The sequence below is a fragment of the Strongylocentrotus purpuratus genome, unplaced genomic scaffold (assembly GCF_000002235.5).
Source record: "Strongylocentrotus purpuratus isolate Spur 01 unplaced genomic scaffold, Spur_5.0 spur5_scaffold_20, whole genome shotgun sequence".
Lineage (NCBI taxonomy): Eukaryota > Metazoa > Echinodermata > Echinoidea > Camarodonta > Strongylocentrotidae > Strongylocentrotus > Strongylocentrotus purpuratus.
In genome coordinates this window covers 7,339,998-7,363,710 of record NW_022145606.1, presented here as the reverse complement: position 1 = coordinate 7,363,710, position 23,713 = coordinate 7,339,998, and the positions used below count along the sequence as shown (strand labels likewise).

The 23,713-nt window shown below is 37.4% G+C and overlaps 1 protein-coding gene across 1 annotated transcript in view; it reads left to right on the top strand.

Moving 5' to 3' along the window:
• LOC105446809 (ankyrin repeat domain-containing protein 50-like) overlaps positions 1 to 23,103 on the top strand; it is a 51,790-nt gene extending 28,687 nt beyond the window's left edge. The window contains exons 3-6 of the mRNA XM_030993609.1: positions 11,358 to 11,597; positions 15,912 to 16,100; positions 22,359 to 22,396; positions 22,954 to 23,103. Of these exons, the coding sequence (XP_030849469.1) occupies positions 11,358 to 11,597; positions 15,912 to 16,100; positions 22,359 to 22,396; positions 22,954 to 23,103 (617 nt within the window). The remainder of the gene's footprint in view (positions 1 to 11,357; positions 11,598 to 15,911; positions 16,101 to 22,358; positions 22,397 to 22,953) is intronic.
• Positions 23,104 to 23,713: the final 610 nt, after the last annotated feature.

Sequence of the window (23,713 nt, the reverse complement as noted above, 5' to 3'; positions counted from 1 at the left end):
GTATTTGTGTGTGAGTGTGTGCCTATGTGCATGCGCGTGTGAGTGTGTACTGTGTGTGTGTGTGTGGGGGGGGGTGGGTGGGTGGGTGGGTGAGTATGTGTGTGAGTGGGTGAGTATGTTTGTGTGATAGAGGGTGAGTATGTCTGTGTGATGTAGGGGGCAGGGAGGGGGCAGGATTGTTTCAGTAAAATTATCTCCAGATTTGTTTTTTTTTGTAATATATAAGTAAATAACATTTACAATTGACATATTATGTTTAGGTACTTATACGTTTACTTTGTTGTTAAGTTATATTATACTGCAAATAAGTTTGTGTTTAATTATGTTTATGTAAAAGCATCAATATTGAACACGTTTATTTTATTCAATTGTATGTCATGGTTTGTATTACACATCTGGAGAAATAAAACAAAATTGTTAAAAAAAAAAAAGTGAGTGCGTGTGCGTGTGTTTGTGTACGTTCCTGTATCAAATTCAGATACCGCCCGCCAAATGTCTTTTTGGTTTCCTTCCTTCAAATTGCTTTTAATCACTCATGCGTGAAATAGGCATTATCTGAGTAGCATCACATGAAAGAGGAGACTCTAAACTTTCCAAATATGTATCATTCATTAATTATAGTTGTGATTAAGTTATGATAGAACACCGATACTTCTCGGTTTCGTTTTTTCTGGGACGCACTGTATATTATTACCCCGGTCATCGGATTCAGGCTCTCCCTCCCCGACTTAGATGTATTGAGCGTTATTATACTACATTGCAGTTTACTGATATTGTTATTTGTATTGTTTAATGTTGTATGATATGTAAATTAATATGCATAATTATAATATTTAATATTTAATATTTAATATAATAATTTATACACTACGTTATTGTAAGTTACATTTGCATATTTCACATTGTTTATTATAATTATGAGTCCTTATCTGGTTCATTTATTATTTTGATTAATACCGATGTAGTCATTATTTTGTTTAATGTCATATTCTTGTTTGCCGTTTACTTGTAATTCAATATTTTTAAAATGTTTCTTTGGTGTGTCTCTCACTTTTCCTTCCTTTTTCCTTTCTTCTTTTTCTTGCGCTTAGAAACATTCGTATTAGGGGATTATAAATATAATTTTTTATTAGTATTATTATTATTATTTGAATTTTGCTACTACTAGTTGGAGTGCGCCAACTGAATCAATCAAACTCGCTAATTGAATTTCGCTCTTTTATAGGAGAGCGCAGCAGCTGTAGTAATCTTACTCGCTTTTAAAGATTTCGCTACTATATTGCTATTAGTAGGAGATTGTCGCAACAAATGTCTGCTCTTACATATGAGAGCACAAAATCGCTTTATGTTTGAGAGATTATTGTTTTCCAGTCGCTATTTGTCCTACGTTAACGTTAGCTAACACAGTTACAGCTCACTAGCTATCTCCATATATATTGTAACGTGATTGTGACAACGCGTAATAGGGACTTTTAAACGTCACATTGCCTTAAAAGGATGCCACACGTCGCTGTCCACATTTTCGTTGTGCAAATCTAAAAGTCCCTATTGACTGCGATGGATATAACAAAATGATGTAAACTATGATCATGACAATGCGAGTCGCCCTTGGTGGTAACTGTGCGGTATTCCGCGGGAGGGTATAATCATCTAGTACGCGAGCTAGGCTAGGCGAATCACTCAGACTGGTTTGCATGTGTCTCCGTTGCGGATTCTTGTTGATCACTTCCAAAAATTCCGGCTATCCCCCCCCCCCCGCCCCCCCCCCCCCACACTCAGGGAACGGAGGGACCACATTCATGTTCCCAAAATCTCCGGTAAAGGGGTAGTTTTCACGCAACAAAGTCCGGCTCGCAATACACAACAAAGTCGGCCCGTATTGACTTTACACACCGGACTTAGGGGGTGCTTTCAAAGGAAGGGAACATGCATCTGCGTACCCTACATAACACTGAGGGGGGAGAGGGGGGCTATCCCCTTCAAGAGGGAGAAACAAATATTAATACACTATCAAAAGTTACAAATATTTCCTGGTAATACTAAAAACACATTGCTATAAAGATCACCTACAACCTCTAAAAATAGTTACTTAATTTTTAACATTAATTTAATAATAACGTGTTACGTGTTTTTATTTATTTCGTATTACAGAAGGTAGGAGCTCCTATGATCAACCGATTGTTTGGCGTGAAAATCCGGCTAAGAAGTTGAACATCACAAAACAATGTCATCGCCAACGAATTTACTGCGCAGTCCTTGTATTCGAGTAAGTACTGAATCAGCAATATCGTCTAAAACATTCCGCTTACATGTATCATGTGTTTGTATGTACTATTAAATAGTGTTATCATCAGTGTTACACCAAAACTATAGGCGAGACGATGATTGTCTGTCAAAGATATGCATGGTCAGTCAAGCATAAAGAAATGAATATGTTGACTTTTGCAGAAATAAGATTATAATAAGATAATACAAAACAAAATATGTTAAAACAAAAAGATAAGATTTCATATGAAGGAAATATATGAAGCAAGCAAAGTTAGAAGTTAGAGATATTCGGCAAAGATGTATGTGTGATCCTTCATGCATGGCAATATGAGAGGAAATGAAAGATTTTGATGTTAATATATATGTTAAAAACAATGTTACAAACGAATTTAAGTCTTCGTTCAAAAGTTCACCCCCCCCCCCCCCCACACACATTTTTGTTAAAATGTATTCATTTATTTATTTTTCCAACTAAGAAATAAACAAACAAACTTTAAGAAAATGGAAAATGTCTAGCTCGACACACATCTGTGATCTCCACAATCCTGCGATGAAATGCACTTGATATCGGCATCCCAAATGTGCATAGGAAGTTTACAAAATATGTATTATATTTTGAAAGGTCACAAAGATATGAAATGTATAAGCCTATTTAGATCACCCGAATACAAACAAAAGAGAATGCAATTCAAGGGATTGGCATTCGAAATAATTTTCACACGTCCAACATTCATTATTCTTGCAACTATTTTTTTCAAAAGAATCATTCATATTTCAACTAGGAGCGTAACATTTAAGAAATAGCCATTTTGAGCATCAGATGCCGATTGCCTCGGTTTTTATTCAGTCGTTTAAAGTCATGAAAGGGCAAACATGTTTTAACTAAGTGCATTAGATCTAAATTCTCTTGACTAAGACCACAAATCATGTGTATAAATGTAGGCCTACCATGTTCATTTTTAATCAATCTGTGTTCTCTTCGTAGTAATAAGCTCCCAAAGGTCCCATATGAACTTGATATGAAGGATAAACAGGTGAAAAGAAAGAAAAACGAACATGTATAACGGGCATAACATGCTGAGTCAGGTGAATACTTTAACCTCCCATACCTTTACTGCGTCAATGAAAAACAATGACCTTTATTCAACCTAAAGTAATGATTGTATTTACGTGAGCAAGAAGTCGAAATCAATCATCCCGATTCAAATACATGTACTTCAATAAAAAATATCACAAAACTAGTAGTTTCCTTTCACACAAAGGAAAATCAAGTATGTGTCTACACTCTAAAAAAATTGGGCCTAAAAAGCCTTATTTTTACCCAACATGAGAGCGATTATATGTCCAACCAACTGTTGGGTGAATTAAAGATTTTGCATGATTTACCCAGGTTTGAATAAAAAGAGAATATGCAGCTTTTAACAAACACAAATTTACCCAATCAGAAATTCACCCAATTCTCACCATAATGTGTAGCATAATTATATTAGACACTAGTTGGGGAAATAAGTTGGATAAAATATTACATGCAAAAGGACATGAGTGCCGCGGCGGGACCCGAACCACGGACCTTGTGATCCACAGTCGTGTTACATATCCACTCGACCCCGACACCTCTAATATAAAAATGTAACCCTATTGTTGCATAATAATGTTGCCCGACTTACGTTTGCCCAGTTACATCTGCCTATTTTGAACATGTAATCGGGTAAATACATGTAGTAAATGGCTGGGAGAAAATAACCCAAATGTTGGACAAAAATGGCCAAACTCTAATTTGCCCAATAACATTACCTAATTATTTCATCGGTTACTACATGGTTGGTAGGAAATAACCCAATTGTTGGACGACATTTGCCCAATATCGATTTGCCAAGTAACACCTGCCCAACCTATTTGTTTTCCTTTTATGAGGTACTTCATATAGTAAATAGTTGGGAGAAAATAACCTAATTATCGGACAAAATTTGCCCAACTTCGATTTACAGTGTAGGGACTCTTGTCAGTAAGACTAGATTATGCACAACATAGATTTATGAAAATGGGCTGGAGCTCAGTCAGTATTTGACTGAGGTGTTAAATATGGTAGAATGTACTCCTTAATTTAAAGTAATAATACTCATGATTGAGTATTTGAATCCATGGCATGGACATGGACTGTATTTAGACTGTAAACACGTATAATTTAACATCAGTAATATTAATTAACCGAAGCCTCTTAAGAATAATAATGGAAAAATAAATTCATCTCAAATCATTTCAGAATAAACATTCAATTATTTATCATCATCATATTTAGTTTTGTCTGGTCTAGTTTGCCATTTCCATGCATTTATAGTTTATAGAGTTTGAATTTGCTGGGTGAAAAATGACCCCGGCTACACCATGTCCATGATTATGGACACAATCTTGGTCATGTCTCAGAACTCTATTCATAATTGACCCTTGACCTGCTCACTATCATGATTTGATACATATAATATTGTGTATATATGAGCCAATAGCCAATAACAAAACGTTAATTGACGAATTGTTGTTATCGTTGCTTATAAATAAATATATGCTTTTCACACTTGTTTAGCTTAGCCCAGGACTAACTTTTTTTGGCATTTCACTAACGCTGTTTTAGTCCCGTACAAAGCGCCTATCCTGCGATAATTTTTTGTTACAGAGCCAACTCACCCGTGCGTAAGGTGGGGCTAGCCCACTTTGGTAAATCGTGCCTGAACAGAAAGTACCGGTAGGCTAAGCTTAGCCCAGGACTATAGATGGGGCTTCACAAAAACATTTAGCCCCACCTATAGTCCGGGGCCAAGCAATACTTTACCAGTGTGAAAAGCATACCAAATCGTCGTTCACATAAAACCTAATTCATGTAAACGTTCATATTTTAGTTTCATCTCTAGCTGTCCTTTGGAGGGCATACTTTTTATGATCGAATCTCTTTGCATTATATTATTTTCCAAGCATGAAATCGTAGGAGACAGGGGTAATAATTAATGAAAGATATGAACACATTTTCAGACCCTTGTACTTCAAGTCATGTCATTAGACCAATCGGCTACGAAACATCTACGTTAAAGAAAATGTGATATGAATATTTATGATGGCAGATTTCACTAAAGACACAATTCCACCATGGAGTAATATACAAAATAAATAAATCAATATTCAAACTCATTCGTAATTCCAAAATTGGAAAAGTGGAAATTGAATAACAGATATTGAGTTTTAGTTTGAGATGGTTCGCTGGATTATTGAATGACAGTAAAAGTTCATGGTTAATTTAGTTAGATGGCTAGAAATTGCAACTTCCTAAAATATTGCAATGAATTAAAAGTAAAAGTTAAAAAACCTGTAGTGTAGATGAACGTTTTCAACAGTAAATACTAAATTAAGAAAAACTAAAATTGAATACGAAGTCGTTGATTTACACGGATGTTCGGAGAACGTTTTGAGATTTATTGGTGGCAGATCTAATATCATTTGTCGATCAGGTGCCGACATTTCGTCAACCTCATATCGCCCGATGATAGTCAGCAAGCACTGATAATCAGTCGGATATCAATATAAAAAAGTGTCGCCTACTCTTGAAGACAACGAAACAAATTTGAACTAGAAATGCAATCGTGTCAGAACGATGTGCGTGCAATGACGCCGTGTTTCTACGTGTCAAACGAAAGAGCTTCTCTCGGACTATCCAGAGCAATTTGCACGAAGTCTGTGGCTTCTGTGATATTGGAGATAGGTAGGGCGAAAGAAAGGCATCAACAGTGACCCTGATGGGATGGTACTATGCCTACGAAGTTTGAAAGAAATTGGGATAGGGGAAAGAACCTAGAAAGGGCTCGCAAGCACTGCGTCCACAAACCAATGGGATTTGGTGCATGTTTGACATTGCAATCAAGTTCGTTCTGGGGGCCAAAAGCGTGAACCCGATATGCCCCCATAGACAATGCGTGTAATGAATGGGCGGAAAACGTGCAGGATCTGTATTATGGCCGGAGTTAAATTGTTTTTTCTCTCTCTCTTTACGTCTCTTTATGGGCCTTATTTGGTATCATTAGAAAGAGAATTTCATGGTTGTTATTGTAAACCACTTTCTTTTTTCTATGATAATCCTATCGAAACACGTGATGTAAAATAGATGTATAGGACAAAATGGCGTCTTAAATGGCCCCCTTGACCAATTTCAAAAATCCGGCCAGGAGGTGCCCTGCGTATTGGAACTCGGCATGTCACTGGAAATTTTCAAGGAAAAAAAAGGACGTTTAAGGGGCGAAAAGCAGTCTGAAAAAATGACGTCATAGCCGAAATGTGTTAGGTTCGGGCGGAAACTCGGCGGAATTCGTGTAGTGATCTTTGTTCAAATGCGATTTACTCACAATTTTCTGTGTGAACATATATAATACTTGGTATCATCCGAAAGGGCAATTCATTGCGGTCAGTTTGACACCATTGTTAACTGCGCGCAATGTATTGCGCGCATTGAACGCGCTATTACGTAATCCATAGTAAATTCATCATTTTTGGCGATAACTTTGCGCTGACATATTCGAATTTTACAAAACTTGGTAAACAGTTGTCACATATATGGATACATATGTCTGCAAAGTTTCATTGATGTAGGTATAACGATCGCCATTTTAGAGCAAGTTGAAGTTATTTCTCAATTTTCTTGAAAATGGCTTATTTGGAGGGCAATTTTCTCAAATTTGGTCAGTGATAGGGTATATAATTTTGTATATGGCTGGAAAGGGCATATCTTCAAGTATCTAAATCCAAAAAAGGGTACGGGTTTGCCAAGCCATTATGGAGATACGGCCACAGACAGAAAGCCAATTCCCAGAACTTTAGAGGGCGCTATTTATGTTGTGCAAAGTCATTGGAGCGTGAAATTTGGCATGGCTATGTGCAATTATGAGATAAAGATACTGTGAGATTTAAATACAAAACGGAATTTATATGAGAAAGTTATGGCAGTTTTAGTTTATTTAGGGGTCCATTTTTCAAGAACTTGAGAGATTTTTGACGGAGTCGGTTTTAGATTTGAATTTCGAGTATGAAGATGGCATTTTGAAGGTCAAGTCATACGTCGCAGATGAAAGAACATCTCTCAGACTATCTAGAGGAATTTGTTAGAAGTTTGTAGGATCTAGGATAGTGGAGATAGGAAGGAAGATATAAAGGCCTTAAAATGGACCAGAAACGGACAAAATGGCGCGTGGACGGTCATGCATGAGTGATTTCGAAAATCAAAGACAATAGTGACCTTGATGAGATGTTAGAGACTATGCCTATGAAATTTGAAAGGAAAAGGACATGAGGAAAGCACCTAACTAGGAATAACAAGCACTACGTGCAAAACGAATGGGATTCCGGACGACAAGAAGAAGAAGAGGAAGAGGAAGAAGAAGTAAGAATATTAATAAGAAGAATGTGAACGAAAACAAGGCAATGACGAAGGTTCGTCATTGCAACTACCAGTTTGGTCGGCAACTTTATTTTCTCTCGATTCAACTTCTGCTGCTGGTTCATTATGTCAATTTGTTTCATACTTTTTCATTGAAAGAAAAGAGCGAAAGAGAGAAAACTATGAAGATTCTTAATATACAGTTTCATGAACTGCCTAGTTTGTGTTGCTATGTCATGTTTTATTTATAGCATGAACTGTCTTTCCTTTTAAAGACCAACTTAAATATCGTTGTAAAAGTTAAATAAATTTTGATCTTATAATTGTGTTATGCTACGTTTCTAGCCACCGTCCACTTGTTTAATTGTGTCGTTTAAATGCTTATATGTGTTATCATGTTTTATCTCTGCAGTGCTCGGAAGGCAAGGGTGTACTTTGAGGTAGCCCAGAAGTTCGTTGAATTCCTCTTAAAATGGCAAGGTAACTGACTTTGTTGTTAATTGAATATCATATGTGTGTATATGTACAGTGCGTCCCAGAAAAAAACGAAACCGAGAATTATCGATGTTTTATCATAACTTAGTCATAACGATAAGCAAAAAATGACACATATTTGGAAAGCTTAGATCCTCTTCTTTCATTTGATGCAACTCATATGATGCATATGTCACGCATGCGTGATTAAAATCAATTTGAAGAGAGGAAACCAAAAAAGTCATTTGGCGGACGGTATCTGAATTTCAAAGAGAAAATCACATTTCTAGAAACTCGAGTTCCTGCCCTTTCATATGACACCTCAATCAGGAAAAATGAGCAAGGAATGACAAAGTTCTGTTCGTTTAAAGTAGTTTAATAAAGAAGTTTATCAAACGAATTCGTTTTCACTGGCAGCCTGCCGTAGCAAAAAGCAGAATTGACAACAGACTTAACTCCGCTTCGTTGACAATCAGCCGTGCATGAAGTCTTTTGTCTACGGCTCATTGTCAACGAAACGGAGGTTGAGTTCTGGGAAGAGGTGAACAATAATTTGTGAGCATTACTCATTCTTATTATGCAAGTGTGGAAGAACATCAGTTAAGACATGTTCCCTGAAAAGCTTGGCTCTTCAAATGCCTTCATATTCTAAATATGCATGTAACATCGTAAAAATTGGGGGGGGGGGGCCGGCTTTTTACGCCATGTGTTCGTGTAGTCTCATATACATCTTTCTGTGCAAGTGTTTGTAACTTTACCAAGACTTGGCCACATTTCTTATCATTTTGATGATTCCAAAACCTTGCAATACACACAATTTCTTATATGCTAGATAATCAACCTTTTCTGGTCGGTTCCACACCGGTTCTTTCACAATGCAATCGCATGACCAGAATTCAACTTCATCTTTAAGTCTTTTGTCAACTCTGTTTATTGCTACGGCAGACAACCAGTGAAAATAAATTCGTTTGATAAATGTATGGAAATGCAAGCACTACTTTAAACAAACAGAACTTTGTCATTCCTTGCTCATTTTTCCTGATTGAGGTGTCATATGAAAGGGCAGAAACTCAACTTTCTAGAAATGTGATTTTCTTCTTGAAATTCAAATACCGTCCGCCAAATGACTTTTTAGTTTCCTCTCTTCAAATTGATTTTAATCACTCATGCGTAAAATATGCATTTTATGAGTTGCATCAAATGACAGAGGAGGGTCTAAGCTTTTCAAATATGTGTCATTTATCAATTATAATTGTGATTAAGTTATGATAAAACATCGATAATTCTCGGCTTCGTTTTTTTCTGGGACGCACTGTATATCTAAATACAAATACACACATATTTAAATATATATATATATATGCAGCAGTAGAAATAGTCTTTTAAAGTTAGTTTGGGGTCAGGCAGACTAAAACAAGTAGTACCGCACAGTCATATACTTTAGAGTGGTCTTCTGTTGTATCTGTACAGCCATATTATCAGTGCCATTCATCACACTTTTGTTCTTCTTTTAAATCGTTATGGCATTGACGTCCTGTATTTTCTTAATTGTCGTTTCTTAACAATGACAAATATAAACTTTTCCCTGAAAAAAACACCTTCAGATGTTTCATTCCCAAAGGTTTTTTTGGTTTTAATCTTTGAAAGATTTCAATGCTTTCAATTTATTGAAATTTTGCACTAATCGAGTAATTCTGTTAATTACACCATATCTACCAAAACAAAAGACAGCTTAGGGAAACGTCATTTATTCGTCAATGGCAATACTGGATTTAATTCCTTTTGGAATAAAACATGAATAGGTGCAGGATTGTTATTTATTATTATTTTGTTTACCTTTCGGAATTAAATTTCAAGATTTGATTGAAATTTATATTACACTAATATATGTTACAAAATCAAACATGATTTCAATGTGACATATAAAGGGTATTGAATTTTAAACAAAAAAAACTGTTGCGATCCTGTTGTTTCTATTTTTCTGTGTAAAAAAAGAAAACAAACTCTATATGATTGTCTGCCAAAAAATAGACGTAATTCCAGCCATTTCTGATAGCAGGCAAGAATAAAAGGAGCCTCCTCAACAACTCTTTATGTCGGCACAAAAGACATGACATACGGTCACCAGGATGAACAATGCTGCTCAGTGCATTCTTCAGAAAGTGGTGCGCGACAGCAGAGTTGGTAGTGTTTGCTATATTGGCAGCGTAATTGTTTCTCCAAAATGATTATGGATTATTTTGACAATGTTAATATTATGTACAAGCAAAATGAGCTCCTTTTCATGGTATCAACTTGAGCCATGCAAAATATGGCGCTGCTGTGACATTTCTTTATAGAGATAGGACAGACAAATACCTATCACACATACACACACACACACACACACACATACACAACAAAATGTAAGCTGATATCACGATTCACGCATCTACTGTACAGTGTGAGTCAAATAAAAGTTTACAACTAGGAAATTGCTAATTATTTTAAAAATCATCCATGAACAGTAAATGATTATACATCTTATGAAAGAGTGTTTTATCTCAAATCATTTGGTATAATTTTTGTAAGGTATGTGTTCACGCTTGGATAAAGAGGAGGCATTGTTGCAAATATGTGTATAATCATTTACTGTTCATAGATGATTTTTAAAATAATTAGCAATTTTCTAGGTGTAAACTTTATTTTGACTCACACGGTAGTAAAGGTTGCACTGTCGGGGTAAAAAAAAAAGGTTTAAGATGACTTGATTGTACATGAGCATATTGATTCTAGGTCATTTCGAAATTGTTGGTGCTCTTCATTTTGCGAATTCGAGGAAGCAAGCCCACACCATATTCATCTTATTTACCATTGTTTTAGCTTCACTACTGTCTAATTGTATTTTTCTTAAGATTTGAAATCGAATTAGTAAATGAATAAACAATTGAAGAAATTAATGAACGAATGAATAAATACATTTATAGATGACAGTTGAATAAATGGGTACATGTTAATTATGTGTCGATGACAATTGCAAGACCTGCAGGAAGAATGGTATTATTTTGCTACCCTGGATAATTAAGATATCCCCCCCCCCCCCCATCATGAATAATTATCTTTAATACTGCTTTTGTCCCTGTTTGGCGTGACGGGTCATAAATACACAAAAGTGTAATATTTATTGATTTACATGCTTATTTTGTTTAACATTTATGTCTAGGCCGTTACCCGATTGCTGTCATTACTAACGTTGACCGTGCCAGTGATGAAGATTTAGACAACATGCATCTTGTCCTGGGGTCCACAGGAATAACTGATATCTACAAGGTCGCCAATATCACTCCAGATAAGGAACACCTTGAGGATGAGTACCAGCTTAGTCTCCTTAGAATGATCGAAAACTGCATGGAGGATGGAGATCGCATTTATGAGCTTCGTACTCAAATCGAAGAAGACTATTGTAAATATTCTTTCAAGTATACCTCGAACCACCTAGAGTTTAGTGCCACATATATAATAAAATAAAATTATATACATTTTGATACCAATTTCCGTGGAATTAAACATAATCAACATTGCAATTTTGAGTAAAAACGGGTTTCTTTTTTTCTTCAACAAATTAAATTTAAAAAATATTTAAAAAATCCAGATATCAGAATCGATCATTTATCCATTTTGTAACTTTTCAGAAATGATTCTCCCGTATACAAGGACAACATTTTGCGCAAAGAAAAGGTTACAGCTCTTCTCAGTGAAAGGATATACCGACCCAGTTTTGTTGACTTGATTTTCCCAAAATTAAAAAAAATTGCCCATTATGAGTATTAACTGTATGTAGACATAAAGAATAATGTATTGATGACGTGTTTGGTGTGTTTAAATCGGAACATAAACAACAAATGTAAGTAACAACTCTATTCACTATGAGGTTGGTGTCAAATGATGGATAATTTTAATAACTTCAAGTTTATTCGATTTCATTGAGTTACGTAGTGTGTACACATTCAATCATGAGCCGAAAATGTGCTTTGTGGTGGATAATAAGTTTCCTAAATTTTTTACTTGTATATAGGTATATTAACTGGACGTTAGTGATAGGAAATTTAGTAGTGCAGACAGTTCAAAGGATTAGGAGTGTTGAGTGAAATTGATAACCACTGTACTTCTTGTGTACTCTGTGATTTGTCAGGAAATATTGGCATGTGTAGTTGCCCGGCCCCTTACACGCCACTTCCAGCCGTTTTCATAATTTTGCCCATGACCATGACAAGTTAACGCATCAACATGAATACAAGACAGTGGATGGTTTGGGTTGGTTTGCTGTTTTATTTTGCCTGACTACTAAGAAAACATGTGCATGCTTGAAAGCAACCAGGGTACTGACGGTCGTACGTCCTCTCCGAGGAATCATATTAATGCCTTACCAAAGGCATCGGCGAATCCATTTGGTGTCGCTTCCACACCCTTGCATGAGAAGTGAACAAACCTCCTGGCTTTGATTTTATGTTGTTTGGCATCACTGCCGGATGTTGGATGGGAGCTGATGGAAACATTTGATTTGATTTGATTTGAATTTTATTTCTGCATGTTTCCAAATATAATATAACTGAATGACAAAGAACATATACATGTAAGGCATAATACAACATATACAAATAATAATTACTTATTGTCAAAATATTATTATTATTATTATTTTTTTTTTTACAAATGTACATATAATAACGAAACTTAATATTTCCATAACATATTATCCGAAATATCTGTTGAATAAAAGTGCAGGAGAACGCAATTTTAAGCGATGCTTGACAAGGATGGCGGCCTCAAAAAATCTTAAGGTAAAAATTTACCTTCGATATAGGAGTTTTTAAAGAGATGCTTTAAAAGAATAGAAAAATGAACAATGCCTTATTGAATCTGGTAAGGAGTTCAAGACATCTGGTTTATGATGTCTTCCTGACTTTTGAGCTAAAAGTATTTTAGGATTTTCTAAATGATAATTTGTTGAACAACGGGCGGGATATGTGTGAATGTTTGAGTTTAAACTGTACATGTTGTGAAATAGGGATGGTAGCTGCTTATGAGAATATTTATACATAACGTAAGAATGTTTCAACAACAAAAAAACACTTCCGTTTTAAATTAGATTAATGTATCAATAATTAGTTCAAACCTAGTCATTGAAATACACGTTTATATAGTTTATCAGGAAGTTATTGTTTGTCTACAAACGAAATGCATCATACCTCTTTCGGGTATGAAGAATATAATGAGTTTATAAAAGCATGTTCAGTTATAATTTACAATAATTATTCGACAATGATTAAAAGGTATATACTTATTCGAATTTCCAGCGTAAGATCGGAGTCTAGTGCCTGCTTGATATAGATCTTGGACTTGTTTGCTCCATCTTTGCTTCTCTCGCAGGTCGACGGGCGTGTGGTCATCTATAATGACGAAATTTTTATCTTTCAGAGTCTCTCTATGTTTCCGCATTATGTTTACTTTATCTCGATTGGATAGCAGCTTCATCAGGACATGGCGTGGCCTATCCTCGACCTTTATCCCATCTCTGTGGGCGCGCTCAACTCTGCTTTCTATATCGAAATGGGTGCGAATGATGCTTTCAGCTATCTGGATACAATAATCTTGATGACCTACCGGAGGCTTAAGGTCCCCTACAAGGCGAATGTTATTTAGCCTGGAGAAACGCTCATTTTTATTTGCATCACTTTCATACTTATCAAACTGAACTTTGAAGGTGGATATTTCATTTTTCATTTCACCGATTTGCTTTTCCATTTTGTTTAAATTCTGTTCCAGGTTATCGACACGTTCACGCTCAAACTCCAACGAGGCTCCCATGTTGGCTTCAAAATCCTTCAACTTGGCAATGAAATTACCACCGCGCTTCTGATCATTTTTTCAAATTTCACAGATGCCTCTTTGAAGAAGTTATCTAAATTAGGTAGACCTGGTGAGGGGTTATCGACGACATTGATCTGGTCCGACCCAGCTGCGGTATTCCTGGAGAGCTCCACGTCTTCATTGTTGGTAGTAGCCGGCACAATGGGTTCATATTCCTGTAGCATGGACATCGTCGTGTTAACCGTGCTCCGTGAATTTTTATTTGGCAGGCTTCCCTGGTGGGATTTTTGCGGGCTCCTATTGGTAGCAGTACGTGGCTCTGTGGTAGGTTTGGGTTTCGCGTTTGTAGGTTTTTTGCGAGTCCTCAAGTGATCATGTATTTTGGATCCCCTTCAGGTCCAGATATTGCTGTGTATAATATCTGAATGTTTAATATTTAGATGCTAAAATCAGTATTCCAGTTGCACATTTCCAAAGTCCCACATTTTAAAGAAAATTCCCTGGCTTTCGAGACGAGCAAAAAAAAGAGCGTCATCTATATATATATTTGCTGACATGACCTTGCCATTATCCGGGCTGTCCAGAACGACATCAAATAAATTAGTACCTTTAATTCTTAATGTGTACAATGAGACAATGACCTATATAAAATATTGAATAACATGTTAAGAAGACCCTACATACATGTATATCATGATTATGGGAACGGATGCGGGGAATTTTGTTAATATGTGTTATGATGCACAATATTTTCCTTTAGAAAAACAACTTTTTTTTAATCAGAAATACATGTAGTTTGGGGGAAAAAGTCCTCTCTCGCACCATAAATAGTCTGAGATTTTAGCCATCAAAACATGACTGTAATGAAAATATTAATTTTGAATATAATGATAGAAAAATGTAGCATATGCTTGTATTTATGGCGGTAAGTGAAGGCGCAATCTTGGAGTGATTATCTCCCTAGAATTGCTAAAGTGTACAATACTTGAATATCAAGCGTGTTTTTTAGAAATAGAAAAAATACATCGTGAATGGTTTTAAGATAACCCCCACCACCACCACCACCACCACTACTTCATATTGAAAGAAAATTAAGATTAGAAACTCCCAAGATGTGTTTAGAATGCAAAATATATATGAATTCTAAAATAAATTAATACATAAGACATGTAGACACTGCTTATCATGAAGATGGCTTCGGGATTAATGTTTCAGTTTTGAATCACTAGAGGCGTGCTATGAGTTTGTTGAGACGGCATTCTGAAGGTTGTAAGATAAGGAATGTCTCAGTTATTTTAATGCAACTAAAAAAGAAAGCATTTTGTTAAAGTTACAAAACCAGAGATATCAATCTTCTGGAGCACTTGCTATGCTATTCATTACGATTTTGTTTTCAGTAATGAAAAAGAGAACACACTTTTCTCATATTTGATATCCACATGAACCAAATTTAAACCACATAAACGCTCTGGCGTTCTGTATGGTTTTCTGACAAATAAGCCAGTTAATAGATACAATCTGCGCATGGGCAGATACAGGTCATTTGTACCAAAATGGTAAAACCTACAGAGATGAATACTGGATATGCGCTCATGAGAGTTATGTAACATTATTCATTTATGCACCAACGGTACATTCTAAGATACGCAGGTGGAAGTATTCTTTTCAAGAGGGCAAACAAAAGGTATTCATGAAGCACATCTAAGACTTTGGCAGTTATTATTCTAAGATGCTCAAAGTGGAACTTCTCCATGTGTAAAAGATCTGTGGAAATTTGGGGTCATTTGTACCATGTGCTATTTGTAAACGCCCTACATGACGATGAACAAGACCAGCATGTGTAGGCATTATAAATGTAGAATTATTATAATATTTATTATTATTATTATAATGTGTGATTTAACAGCTGGGAGTTTGGATATCCAGCATGGTCTGGATGAGGTGAACCAGGAGCTCCAGCATGTAGAGAAGCAGATTGAGAGGCTCCTGACGAAGCAGCAACGGCTCCTGCAGAGCAAGGAGCAGCTGGAGGTCCAGACCAGTCGGCTCCACGAGCTAAGCCTACAGACGGGCTCCACCGACTGGGAAAAATCAGGTAAATATATATTCTTTATGTCTTCAGGGAAAGGTGTTCTGACAACGATATTATCTGCCGCCAAAAATAGGTTGTTAAAGTTGCAACTTTAAAGTTTTCAGCTGGCGGCCGCCGTACGGAGATGCTTAAAGTTGTAGTTGGCGGCAGCCAGGCGGAGATGCTTGAAGTTGCAACTTGTTGAAACGTACTGAGCTTTCCCTAAAAAAATGTCGCTCATTTTCCGATTGTGACGTCATTTCAAGCTATGTTTACATTTCTATTCACGCCGGCCTTTGCGTACAAAAAGTGATGGACGTGAAGCAACGAGGGGAAGGATACCGTGATAGACCTTGACAAAAACTGAGCAACACCCAACAAATCTTGAATACAGACCACTATGGTTCAGGCAAACGTGGCTGCCGGGAACATAGTTTTAAAGTAGCTTTGAGGGCGATTGTTATCGCGCCTGTTCACAGCGAAACGCACTTTTTTTTTTTAATTGCTTGGATTAGCGAGTGTGCGCTTGTAAAAATGACGCTTGGCTGGAATGCTCCCTCAGGGAGTATGTGTGCGGCAAAGCCTGAATCCGATGACCGGGGTAATAATATATATAATTGTGAAGCGCTTCAAAAAGGCCTTCGGTCCTGAAAAGCGCTATTATAATAATATAAGAACTAGCTATTACCATAATTATTATTGTCAATTTAAGTGTATATTTCAAATATTCCATGTCAATGTATGTCTTTATATCCACTATTTTACACCATTTAAACTTGGTGTCCACTCAGGGGCGTCTCTATCTATCTGCTAGACTACCCATGTTAAAACATAATCAAAGAAAGAACATTACAAAATAATGCTGCTTCTGATCAGAATGTTGCGCACAACTCTGCCGACATAATGGCTCCCTTGGGGCACAGATCAACAAATGACATACATTACACAAATATGGCCATTAATCAAAATTCAACAAATTATATTACAACATGAATTGGCGACACATGGTCAGCTTATAGTCTACAGATATACTACTAATAACGAAAAGTAATACAAAACATTCCAACTCATATAATATTCCTAACATTAACAGTACACATTATTCATCAACACGGTCTTCATGAAAGATTGAAGACACATAGTAGTGGGCTCTCATGGGGGATTCAAAACCATTCAGGTGTTGTCAATCATCTGGATTAGCCTTCAGTTTTGTGACCAACAGGCCTTATGTGATGCTCTCTAGTTCATTTTCCACCATATGGAAAAGTCATTATCATCATTTGCTACACAGTACTAAGGCGAAAAAGTCAAAAATATCGATTCCAGCTGGCTACCGCCTCACGTATTGGCGGATCGAGGCTGCAATTCAGGCCGAAGCCTGGCTGGGGCATTTAATTTTCATTAATTAGCCCAGCCGGCTTGCGCCAGGCTGGGTTCTGAGTTTTACCCCGGAATCTTTAATCGGACAATCCACCCCCCGCCTGCCGGCACGTCCATAATTTTGTATGATGATGATGATGATGATGGTGATGGTGATGATGATAATGGTTGTGATGAGGGTGATGATGATGATGACGCTTATGATGGTGGTGATGATGATGAGGGTGATGATGGTGGAGATGATGGTTGTGATGAGGGTGATGATGATGATGATGACGCTGATGATGGTGGTGATGATGATGAGGGTGATGATGGTGGTGGTGATGTTAATGACAGTGATGATAGTGGTGGTGATGGTTGTGATGATGGTGATGACGGTGATGATGGTGAGGGTGATGATGATGATGAGGGTGATGATGGTGGTGGTGTTGATGGTGGTGGTGATGATGATGACAGTGATGATGGTGATGGTGATGATGATGCTGATGATGGTGATGATGATGATGACTGTGATGATAGTGGTGGTGGTGATGGTTGTGATGAGGGTGATGATGATGATGATAGTGATGATGGTGGTGGTGATGGTAGTTATCTATTGCACTCAGCACTCCTAATTATTTGAACTGTCTGCATTGCTAAAAAATAATGTACATACACTATCGTCTAGTTTACCAAAAACGGGCCAGAATTAGGAGGGGGTGGAGTCCTCCACTAACATAATATAATGAAATCGATACGAACTTTGAAGGTACTTTTAATATCCATCATTTGACAGCAAACCCATGGATATTTATGGTTTTACTTTCAACTTATCTTTAAAACTCGATTAAACACGCCAAACAAATTTACACACATATACAAACAATTTGTACATATATGGGCAAAACTGTCGTTTTTGTGTAAATCAAGTTCATTAAAAAGTGAAAAAACCTCTACTTAGCACAATATAATGCAGTTATACATAGGCGAATTCCCAAAACGTTTTGAATACAGATTATGAAGTTACCTGTCCGATTTCGATATATTGAATAAGGACATTTTTGTTCACAAAAAGTAAATTTTAACTGATCAAAATTCTGTTAAAAACGGTTATAACATTTAAAAAATATAATTTTAATTTCATATGACATTAAACTCGTTGTGGTTCAAGGTTTCCTTATAATATTATTAACAAAATATTTGTTTCGGAAGCCCCCATCGATATACGGGAGACTGCAAACAAAAACCAACAACTCTGACAAATTGTTTATTAGGATAAAAATCTTTCGAATAAACTAGGCAACCAAATCAAAATCTAAGCATTATATTTTATTTTGCTTCCTAGCTTTTTTGATCGTTTTGACAAATAGATGTAACGCGCCTAGAAACATTGTGTTGAGCTTTATGGAAATACAATGTTACATCGTTATTCTATTAAAATCGCCAATGCTTTCTCAAATTGACCATGCTGATTTAACACTCTCACCATAAAAATAACCGTGATCACACGCAAAAAACTGAGGTGCTAAATGTTGGGTGCTGAGTGAGATTCTACACTTGAAGTGCCAAAATCAGCACTTGACGGGTTAACTTTAACAAGGAAACCGAAACGTGCTGAATATTTGAGTGCAGAAAACAAGTGCTATAACAATATGCAGCACTTAACATCGAGTGCTGACTGCATAACCTGATCTGATTGGTCGGTTAGTATAATAGCTGTTACCTTGTGAATATTTGTTTTTGAATCAAATTCAGCTAAGAGATTCTTACATTCTTCATTCTCCAGGTCAATACCCAAGGCCTCAAAAGTCTGAATAACTTTGCTCCTTAAACTGTCAACAACATCAGTATTCAAAGCTGTTGCAGCAGATAACACTCTGTTTGTCATATTGCATGGGTCATGTTGGTGTTTGATAAAAGAGAACCAATGAAAAATGCAGCTGGTCTCACTATGAACATGACAGACAATGAAAGCGGACAAAATATACAGTTCCTCAGGTAGACAAAGGAACATCCCTTGACTGCTATTATGTAAAATGTGTAGAACAGGTGAATATGCATGTGACACCTGTTCTACACATTTTTACATAATAGCAGTGAAGGGATGTTCCTTTGTCTACCTAAGGAACTGTATATTGTGTCCGCTTTCATTGTCTGTCATATTCATAGTGTCTTGTACTGTCATTATGCATTGCTCCATCTTGTTCTTGTAGTAGGCCTATCCTATCATCATCATCATCAAATGCATCATCTGCTGCAGGATTATGCACTTCACCAACAGCAACACCCAAATCAGCATCAACTAGACCCTCCATACCCTGTACAACTTCAGGTTCAGGTTCTTCTTGTGGATGTTGGTTTAATAAATGTTTCCTGTAAGAGTTGAAAGTGGTAAATGACGAAGGACATCCACCTTGACCACATACCAAATGTAGATGGGGCATGTCAAACAACGCTTGAGTTAGCACTTGCACAAGGGCTATTCTGCTAGCACCCAAAAGAGAGCAAAACTTGGCACTTTAAGTGCACAACAGTCAGCTCCTTTGGGTGCTAGCAAAGTAGCCCGGGTGCAAGTGCTAACTCAGCACTTCGAGTGCAGTCACTATGCGAGCTCCTAAAAAGTGCTAAAATTGAATCTTTAAGTGCTAAATTTAGCACAACAGTCAGCTCCTTTGGGTGCTAGCAAAGTAGCCCGGGTGCAAGTGCTAACTCAGCACTTCGAGTGCAGTCACTATGCGAGCTCCTAAAAAGTGCTAAAATTGAATCTTTAAGTGCTAAATTTAGCACTTTTTTTTTCTGAGTGCACCAAGATCGTCATCATATCACGATTTCATTTTTAGGAGCTGTTACCATAATATCATCTCGATCATCATATTTTCAAATCGATTAAGAAATATATGCTGTGTTCCCGACCGCTCATGAGTGTTAGAACATAGACGCTATCTCAACATGCACTGCTCTACTGTGCTTACTTATGCCAGTGAAAACTCATACTCCCGAGCAGTGCATGTTCGTATCTTCTTTTTCTTTATCTTTGTTTCTTTCTTCCTTTTGTTATTGTTATACTTATCCACACAAATACAACCTTTGCTTTTTTCTTGCCTTCGCAATTTCCTTTAAAATTGGACATAACTTATGATAATCTTTGAAATCGTGGTCTTAATCGTTAAGTAATCGTGGTAATTCTATCAGATATTATCAGATCTTGAGGTAAGTCGTTGCAATCGTGTTGATCGTAGGACACTTTTGGACGGTTAGACACATTTCTACGATCAACACAATTAATTTTCAATCGTTATCATCGCATCAGATCGTATTGGATCGTAACAAAGCGCAACATATCGCATTTAATCGTGCTTCCTAATCGTGGTGATCGGGATCAACCTTGGACCACACAAATACCACACTCTGTTGAGATGTGTTGCGATCTGTGACGCTCTGTCGGGTATCGTTGCTTACGACCTGACACGAATGACTCACGAGCAAATACAAGTTGATACGAGTAGATGCGACTACATACGAAAAGTCACGCCTTTTCACGAACGTTCAAGATCTGTTACGAGTTTTCGCGCCCGTATCTATAGACTTTCTCTCCTTCGCTCTCTTTTAAAAAATCTCTCTTCCTCTCTCCTCTTTCTCTCTCAACCATCAAATTTGTGTCTCATGCACTGTCATTCTCTTTATAGTCCTTAATCATAATAACTCCTTTTCCTTCAATCCATCAGCTTCTTCAACCTCAAACTCTCCTCTTCCTTTTGTTAATCTTCCTTCCCTCTCTCTCTCTCTCTCTCTGTCTCTCTCCTTCCTTTCATTTCTCTCTCTCTCTCCCTCTCTTTCCCGTTCAATCATGGAAAGGTAATGTTAACATGTATACCATTAATTTGCAGACTCGAAATAGAAAGTTGAGACCATAGAAGAGAATAGATACCAACTTTATTTCGATAACATAATGGACAAATATATACATACAGCTGTTATAATTTTGCAGCGTGTAACCTTTAGTGCCATATTATTAAAGGGATAGTTGAGTTCTGTTGCAGAGGGCGCTACACAAAATAATTTATTGTGAGATAATGAAAAAATAAGTGTCAAATTTGAAAGAGCATATCATTTAAATGACAAAATCATCTTTGATTGATCAAAGTCGGTTTAGAGACGGCTGAACTATCCATAAATATAACGATTTCTAATATTTGTGTACTACCACAAATATTCGAATAATTGAAACAGCCGTTGAAAAAACGAAATAGCGCCTTTTATGTTGTGTTTCAGCCATTGCCGATGCTGGCTTTTTTGTTGGCTTTGTCGTGTTTGTTATATCATACACAACCCAGCCGGCCTATGTATTTTTATTATTAGTTAATTAATTAATTAACGGTCACCATAGTTGTTTGAAAGTGGAACTAAATTGGTATGATCGTATTGGCTAAATTTCACACATTTTGGGGTCTACATTTACCTCCATAGCAATTTTAGGTCCTAAAATGGCATTAGAAATGTCATAGGTAAGAATAAGAGCAATAACCATGCACATTGAAGGCATTTGCGGTCTGAAAACAGAACTCAACTTTCCCTTTAAGTATAAGGTCAGAAAATAGCTTTTATTCAGATAGTTGCTATTCACACATCTTTTAAAATGTATTACATTATAGTAATTCTTTCACATGGAATTGTTTGTTGTTCTTGCACTGACATGGACAATGAATGCGTTTAAATTCTCTCCCCATTTTAGTCAGTAAATATATGTCACCTAGATTTAACAACGTTGCTGTAATGACCCTAAAATAAGTTTACATTGCTCTAAGACATTAACTTTGAATAGTGAGTAAGAATGAAAAAAACAATTAAGCATCAACATCAATTTCCTGAATTTTTTCAAAAGTAAATAAAAATATCTTCCTGTCTACCTTCCGCGTCATACAGCCCGGCCATCTTTTCCTGCCATGCGACCACACCTTGTGGTAAGTTGAAGAAGGCATTCAGGAGTTCCCTCTGATGCTTTGATTCTGCTGTAGCTGAGTTGCGAGGTGCAGGAGGTTAATTCAAGTCAAGCCAGTACACATGGTCCCTCCATGCCCCTGGGATGACATTGTGGTTTTCAGCCTCATGGTCCGTCTCTTGTGCTGCATCTTGTGCACATGCCGCCTCAAACATATCCTTCACAGTGTTCAGGCTTCTGCTCTAGAGTCCTGATAATACACCTGCATCTATTAGCCAGGATCCCAAAGGCATTTTTCCACCACTCGTCTCCCCCTTGAGAGTCTGTAGTTGAAAATCTTTTCCTCCCTGGCCACCCCTCTTCTGCAGTATGGCTTCATGAGGTAGTTCCTGAGTGCGAAGGCATCATCCCGCGGGATGAAGAAGGGCATGTCTTGGAGGTTATCGAAGCTTGCAGTAAGAGGGCAGGGTGTGTGTGTGTGTGTGGGGGGGGGGGTCCGAGGGCTTCCTCTTCCAGGAGGTTGAACAGCTCAGAGTCGCCAAATATCTGAGCATCTGACATGTGTCCTTTTCCAACAAGCTCGATCCACATAAACTTGTAATCTGCATCCACCAGAACCAGGAGTGTTATCGAAAAGAAGACCTTGTAAGTGTAGTACAGGCTATCTTTGTGGGGTGGCTTCTTGATAGCAATGTGTTCGACATCCAGGGCCCTAATGGCATGGACTAAGTTATATCTCTGGTCAAACTGTTCCAGGCTTAAGGGGTGACAGGTAGGCTAAAAACCTCATCTGTGTACGCTCGCACAATTGTCTGGCACACTTCTGGAACCATCTCTGAGATGCTGCACACTCTACACCTGAAGGTATATATGCAAGGGACTGATAGTTGTCTCCAGTGGCAAGATGACTCGGTGTCATTGCCAGTTTCAGTCCAGGTAAGAGGGTTTGCCTGAAACTGTGTGTTTCGTCTCGATTGCGGGGGACAGCCTCTGCAAGACTTCATCAAAGAGCTGTGGTGTTAACCTTGTGTAGTTTTGGAACGCCACTGGATCTTCTAGCCTCAAATGGGTGTCTAGGGGGCTGGAGAACTGGCCAAGCTGTTGTTTCCTCCCCTCTTTGAGCCATGGTCGCACCGAGAACTGCCTGACTGCAGCTCTCCTGGCCCTTTGAGGTCGGGGATGTGGCTGGTCTGGCTGCTGCTCGTCTTCTTCGTCTCTGGCGATTATATAAGCATACAGTAATACTGCAAATGTCACGTTATCATCATCCTCAACTCCTGCCATCATCAATGGTTGTGGCTTGTATTGTTCACTCTGTAGAAGTTCTAGAAGCAATGAA